This window comes from Salvelinus sp. IW2-2015, linkage group LG13, assembly GCF_002910315.2.
Source record: "Salvelinus sp. IW2-2015 linkage group LG13, ASM291031v2, whole genome shotgun sequence".
Classification (NCBI taxonomy): domain Eukaryota; kingdom Metazoa; phylum Chordata; class Actinopteri; order Salmoniformes; family Salmonidae; genus Salvelinus; species Salvelinus sp. IW2-2015.
In genome coordinates, this window is record NC_036853.1 from 13,953,410 (window position 1) to 13,960,676 (window position 7,267).

General features: G+C 46.8%; 1 protein-coding gene across 1 annotated transcript in view; it reads left to right on the forward strand.

Moving 5' to 3' along the window:
• LOC111972166 (nuclear factor 1 C-type-like) overlaps positions 1-7,267 on the forward strand; it is a 98,700-nt gene that overhangs the window by 77,808 nt on the left and 13,625 nt on the right. Inside the window, 3 exon segments of the mRNA XM_070446147.1 lie at positions 1,241-1,365; positions 4,310-4,420; positions 5,605-5,853. Of these exon segments, the coding sequence (XP_070302248.1) occupies positions 1,241-1,365; positions 4,310-4,420; positions 5,605-5,853 (485 nt within the window).

The following is a 7,267-nucleotide window of genomic DNA, read 5'->3' on the forward strand; positions in this document are numbered from 1 at the left end:
TTGAACACCAGACGGGCTGCGGCGTTCTGGATGAGTTGTAGGGGTTTAATGGCACAGGCAGGGAGCCCAGCCAACAGCGAGTTGCAGTAATCCAGACGGGAGATGACAAGTGCCTGGATTAGGACCTGCGCCGCTTCCTGCGTGAGGCAGGGTCGTACTCTGCGAATGTTGTAGAGCATGAACCTACAGGAACGGGTCACCGCCTTGATGTTAGTTGAGAACGACAGGGTGTTGTCCAGGATCACGCCAAGGTTCTTAGCACTCTGGGAGGAGGACACAATGGAGTTGTCAACCGTGATGGCGAGATCATGGAACGGGCAGTCCTTCCCCGGGAGGAAGAGCAGCTCCGTCTTGCCGAGGTTCAGCTTGAGGTGGTGATCCGTCATCCACACTGATATGTCTGCCAGACATGCAGAGATGCGATTCACCACCTGGTTATCAGAGGGGGGAAAGGAGAAGATTAATTGTGTGTCGTCTGCATAGCAATGATAGGAGAGACCATGTGAGGATATAGAGGGACAATAGAGCCCTGAGTACCAGACCATTAGGACCTGATAGAGGGACAATAGAGCCCTGAGTACCCGGAAGTTAGTGACCTGATAGAGGGACAATAGAGCCCTGAGTACCAGACCATTAGTGACCTGACGGTTGTTAGCAAGTTGGGTCCTACCAACGCATGTCCAGAGTGCATATGAGGAGATTACCGTGACTCAGCGGTCACATGGAATTTTACTGCGGTCATGACTCATGACTGCCAGTGTGGCGGTAATACAGTCACCGCAACAGCCCTAGTGTTAACTAGTGACGACCATGTTCATTGGCTCGAATTTTCATTTATTTTTTTAAATTATAGCAAAAGATTGCAGTTGTGAGAGCACGATTTTTGGGTGTGAGAGGAGAAATCCATGTGAGCATGTGGTTTATTTGTGAGAGCTCAGTAACTTCTGAGTCTTGACAAAACAGAACAAAAATCTCTGCTCTTGAATGAATATTTTTGCGTGCGGAAATGATGTGCCCGCGGGACCTCTGCGCTCTCGACTCAGTGTTTGCTTGCTCAGTGATGTTTCATCTTCACAGCTCCATTTTGCGTGCAATGGCCTTTAGAGGGTATAGTTTGACGCCACAGCGTGTACGTGTACATTCTTTAGACACTGTACACAGTTTCCCCCAGGAGCTCTCCATGTTTCACATTGCCTTCCCCTTATTTCCTCTTCCCTCTCTCCCTCTGTTTGACATCCAGGAGTAAGAGGCACAAGTCGGGCTCCATGGAGGATGATGTGGACACCAGTCCTGGAGGGGAGTACTACACCTCTCCCAACTCCCCGGCTAGCAGCTCCCGCAACTGGCAGGAAGACCTGGAAGGAGGTGAGCATCCCCTCTGGTCATCCACACAATCTCTTAGATATTGTATAGTTTTGTCCATTCTGTCATGTTGAGGACAATGGCTATCCTCCAACTCTTCAGCGATAACAAAGGGTGACTGAGTTCTGGTGTCCATCTTAAATGTTCTTTATTACGGGTATCAAGAAACATCAACATTCATACCTTTCATAATCACCGTGGGGAAACAGCTGAAATATCAGGCCATACTTTCACTTCAGGTACCTTGAAAGCTACTGACACAGTGCAAAAGAGCAAATGACAAATATATCATGTTATGAACTGCTGCACAGAAAGCCTTGGCTGCGAAATACGCGGCTTCAAATTTCCCAAATTGAGCCTGAAGTCGTAATTAATTCATGAACCAACACTTTTTGTGAAAGTCGACAAAAAGCCAAGTGGACCAGGGTACCTTGGAGCAGTATCCACAGATGCAACGTCCCAGTAGCTATCTTCTTTCTTTCCTCTCACCTCAGGCTCACGTACCAATTTGCTAGTATGGAATGATTTTCCTAACAAAGATATTTAGCAAAGTAAAGCTACTGTGTATCTCTCATCTAGATACAAGCAATTGTTTCAAGATGATTGTTTAAAGCAGTATTTTAAATATTGAAATGACAATATGCCTTTCAATATGTGTATTGTACAGTGTGGCCGTCCTCCCCCACCAGCACTGACCTGGTTCTGGTAAAAAGAGGAGGAGTAGGTTACAGCATGCACAGTGTGCTCCAGTGGTTGAGTGTGGGAGTGTGGGTGAGAGCAGTGCAAGTAGTCAGGTAGGTGTGCTGAGGGTAAGGTAGGTGTGCTGCTTGGTAAGTGCACTACACGTGCACTGGTATGAGCCATGAGGTGGTTCTCCATGGGTTAGCAGCACAAATGGGGAAGAGGATCACCATCTTTACCTGAGTATTTAACACACACACATGAAACATTTTAACACACTGTGTGTTTGTGCTATTAGGGGAGTTTATAGGCCTCCCATATAATCAATGCTGCGAGGTGATGCTGTTTAATTGTGGTGGACTCTCCACACTACACTAATAGTGTCCAGTGGCCTGTTAAGGGGCCTAGTGGTGTGTCCGGGGCTTTGTGGTGCTGTTAGCCAGAGTGGCCCCGGCTGGGCCCCTGGCCCCAGGAGCACCCCAGGCTGCTGATGCTGTAACCAGAGCTGTGGAGGTCAGAAGAGCAGAGCCGGCCCCTCCCTCCCAGCCCCGACCCCATCACAGGCCCTGTAGGAGTCTGGTCCAGCCCTCCTCATGTCGTGCTCTCTCTCTTCCTGTCTAGACAGCCCTAACAAGCTCCTCTTTCTGGGTGGCTGGTAGCCTCGAGCATTGGGCCAGTAACCGAAAGGTTGCTGGTTCAAATACCGGAGGTGATAAGGTGAAAAACATCTGTTGCTGTGCCCTTGAACAAGGCATTTAACCCTAATTGCTCCAGGGGCACTGCACAATGGTGACCGTGGCTGTGACCCTGCAGGTGTCTCAGGGGGAATTGGGATATGAACAACAAAAATCCATTACACACTTGTGTGTCACAGGACAAACTGAACACCCCCCAAATTAATATTTAACAACCCCATCTGATTGCTCTGAGATGGTGGGGGGGGATACTGGTTGAGAGGGGAATGTTTGTGCACCTTCCCCCAGGTAGAGGAGGGCAGGGAAGCTTGCGTCAGTCTGTAGCGTGGGGATTGGATTGGGAAGGTAAAGCCTGGCCTCCTGTAGAGCTGTGGCTCTGGACAGCAGCACTACCAACCATCACTCTGTAGACTTTCTTAAACAAGATATACATTTTCAAGATATTGTAATGTAAATGTAATGTGTCAAATACAGTAGGAAGATGTGTGGGTTGGAGACTGAGCTGAGAGATCAGTCAGATTAGTGTGATCAGGTAATTAACATCAGTGCTGTAATGGCTGCCCCTGCCTAGCCCCCAGCACTAAGCCGGACGTGCGTGTTTATCCTCTGAGCAAGTCTCTTGTTGAACCTCATCTGCACCCCTGCCCTCTGACATTCCCGAAAAGATGTGATTTGCTCACTCATTCTGCTCTGAGACAGAGGGCTAGGGGCGGATGGCTGGGGCAGAACAGGGGAAGAGGAAGCTGTCAGATAAGCCTCTCTCTCTTTCTGTTTTTCTCCCTCCCTCCCCCCTCTCTCTCTCTCTCTCTCTCTCTCTCTCACACACTCTCTCCTTGCTCTCTCTCTCTCCATCTCTTTCTTAGAAAATAATTAGAGCGTTAGAGGGGCATAACTGTATAATGTGTGAGAGAGAAACCTCAAAGTCATCACTCCATGACTGACAGACTGTTTCTTCCACTGCACAGTATCACAGCAACAACATGTACACTGTCTGCTCTGCAACTCCAAAGAAGGAAACAAAGAAAGAGCTGTGCAATCTTAAGACTCTGATCTAAAACAGGCCCGAGTTGGGTGGAGAAAGTGTTCCTAGCACACATTCTGTTATCAACAAGTGTGCGATAGCAAACTAAACACGGAGGAGTAGGACAGTAATATCACTGCAACAGAGACACACATTTGTTTAGCACATGTAAGCAACTCTGGTATCAGGCACTGCAGGCCTCTTGGGAATGTGAGTGATCTACCTAGGCGAACTTGATTTGAGGTAGATCTGACCAAAACATAATCTTGTTTCTGATCCTATTGTTTTCGTCTCAATGAGGAAGTTAGTTTGGAGCATATGTGCTTTACTGCATCGTACTGCAGAGCTGATAATGACTGACTGGGTCATCTCAATGCACCCTGCCACCCCGTGGTGAGCTCCTGCCATTACAACAGCCGTGTAGTAGCAGATTGAACTTGACAATGAAATGTAGGGTCTTTTCAATATCCTCCACCAGACAGTCATTATTATTATGGGAGTCGCAGTGGCGTCAGTAACACCCTCTGTGTATCTCTGTCTCTGTGTCCAGGCATGTCCCCTGGAGTAAAGAAGACAGAGATGGACAGCCCGTCTCCTCAGGAGAGCTCCCCACGTCTCGGCTTCACACAGCACCACCGGCCCGTCATCGCAGTGCACAGTGGTCAGTACACACAGTCTTACGCATGTCACCCACCCACACACATTTACAGGAGACATCTTGTCACTGTTGCCACAATCTACCAAGCCTGACGCGCGTACTTCTCCTAGGATGTGAGAAGAATGTAGTCGGGAAAGAGAGAATGCATGTTTCATACGTCAGAAAAGACATGTTTCATACGTCAGAAAAGACATGTTTCATACGTCAGAAAAGACATGTTTCATACATCAGAAAATACATGTTTCTTACGTAGAAAAGATATGTTTCATACGTCAGAAAAGACATGTGTCTTACGTTAGAAAAGACATGTTCTTACGTCAGAAAATACATGTTTCATACATCAGAAAATACATGTTTCATACGTCAGAAAAGACATGTGTCTAACGTTAGAAAAGACATGTGTCTTACGTCAGAAAATACATGTTTCTTACGTCAGAAAATACATGTTTCATACGTCAAAAATACATGGTTTCTTAACGTCAAGAAACGACATGTTTCATACGTCAGAAAAGACATGTTTCTTACGTCAGAAAAGACATGTTTCATACGTCAGAAAAGACATGTTTCATACGTCAGAAAAGACGTGTCTTACGTCAGAAAATCAACCCTTCTTCATAGTTAAGATATTGTCTAAAAGTTTGCCATTTTTTTTATGTCTGTACCTGTTGAGGTCATCCTGGTGTAGGTACTGACTGCAGGCATTATGCTTTAAACAAGACAAGCTTCCTTTCAGACAATGCATTATTTAGTTTTTTTAATTGAACTCCCCGTTAACACTTTCTGACAGGTAATTGTTTGTGGAGACAATGAAGAGTAATCTATGAGCAGGTAGTGTTCCCCAGCCAAACGTCTGCTGGATGATGCATGAACAATTAAAGCTGCTGTTAAAACGAATTGACTATGTTAGCGAGTGGTCCTGATAAATAATAGTTGCCATACAAAATGTCATAAGCTCACGCAACAGATACTGTACCAAGGGAGAGTCGGAAAGATTGAGTCATTTCATTGTTTTTGCAAAAGCACACATCTTCAATGTCACTTATCTTATCTCAAGCGTATCATCATTGTGGACCATGAAAAAGTACATTTATGTACATATTCTCTCTTTCTCTCTCTGTCTTTCTTTCTCTCTGTCTTTCTTCCTCTCTTTTCTCCCTCTCCCTCTCTCTCTTTCTCTCTCTGTGCAGGGATCTCTCGGAGTCCGCACCCTTCCTCGTCTTTGCACTTCCCCACCACCTCCATCCTGCCCCAGTCCACCTCCTACTTCCCCCACACCGCCATCCGCTACCCGCCACACCTCAGCTCCCAAGACCCGCTGAAGGACCTGGTCTCCCTGGCCTGTGACCCGTCCAACCAGCAGCCCAGCCCAGTGAGTCCAGCCCATCTAACAACTCTAACTAGGGCCCCGAGTTTGTCCTGGTCAGGTCATTTGGTCAGTAAAACTTCTGCCCCCTACTCATTACTCATACTAGATAGGAACCCAGTAGAGAGAGAGTTGGCCTCCAATTCACCATGTTTTATGTGTTCATCTAGCAGAACCTATAGTATGACATCGTCTTTGGACCATGATTTCATGGCAAGACCTTAAGTTTGAGGTAATGTTAATTAAAGTTCACTCACTCAGAGGGTGTGGTTTATTCAGAGGACTGTGTTATTTCCATTTGTTGTTTAAATGATTTTGTTTATTTATTTATTTGGATCACCATTAGCTTTTACAGAGGCAGCAGCTATTATAGATTCACCTAATCGTTTGTTTGATATTTAATTCCTTCATGCTTCATGTTTCCTATGTCGTCACCCTGTCTCAAATGGCCTGTAGTCTGTATGAAATGCCATTTCATTCCCATATTCTCCCCCACCGTGGTCTTTACTAGTGGACTGGGGATACTCTACTGTAGGTGACGTAACCTGAGAGAGCGGCAGGTTTCCCTCACGTAGCTGTTACTCCTCCTCCCCTCGGCTCCAAACTGCAGAATGGAGCCACCACAACCCTCCGTGACTCTCAGATTGATTAACACGCCCTGAAGGCGGCAACAATTCAATAGATCTGTAGCCATAAAATCATTGTAATAACTGTATGTGTTTTAGCCAACTTCTTCGATTATTACCGTTATTCAATGTGTTGGCTGTCTGGTAGTACAGTAGTGGTGAATCCCCCGTCACACAGAGGAAAATAAGCTTTCAGTCTTCCTGCTCTGTTTAGACTCAGCCTGCTAGCCCTGCTGATCCTGGGACCAGACCAGCTCCTCAGACATGGTTACACTCATTACCAATATGTGACATAGATCTGAGAGGACCTGCCACTGCACCACATGCAAAAGACCCCTCTTCCCTGCTTTAAATAGGCCAGAATTACAAGCCAAGTTGCTCAATGGAGCTGTCATACTGTTTCTGTATTGACTTGAAAGGGGTGAAGGGATGGAGGGAAGGGGTGGGGTGGGGGGGGGGGGCGACTAAGAATGAACCTGAAGGAGATTCCAGTACGTCTCTGGCAGTGATCTGATGGGCAGAGTGCATAAGTCTTGCACAGGAAGAAGAGAGAGGATAGACATTTACTTGTATCAAAGTGCCCCAGCACAGCCACGCCGGCTCTGCCTGGCAAGTTTCTGCAGATATTAAATTCCCCCTGTGCAGTGCGACTGCACAGGCAGTCACAAAAGGACGAGCGCTCATGCGCACCACAATGTAGCTGACTATTTGCCTCATCCCATTTTTGTGAGCAGGACAGTGCCAGTGAGCAAGTCTCTCGCTTATAGAGGGGAGAGTATCTGAAATGCCAAGCCAGCCAGGGGAGAGAGCATGGATGGAGGGGAGGATGGATGACTAGCTGAGCAGTGCAGTGCTTGGACT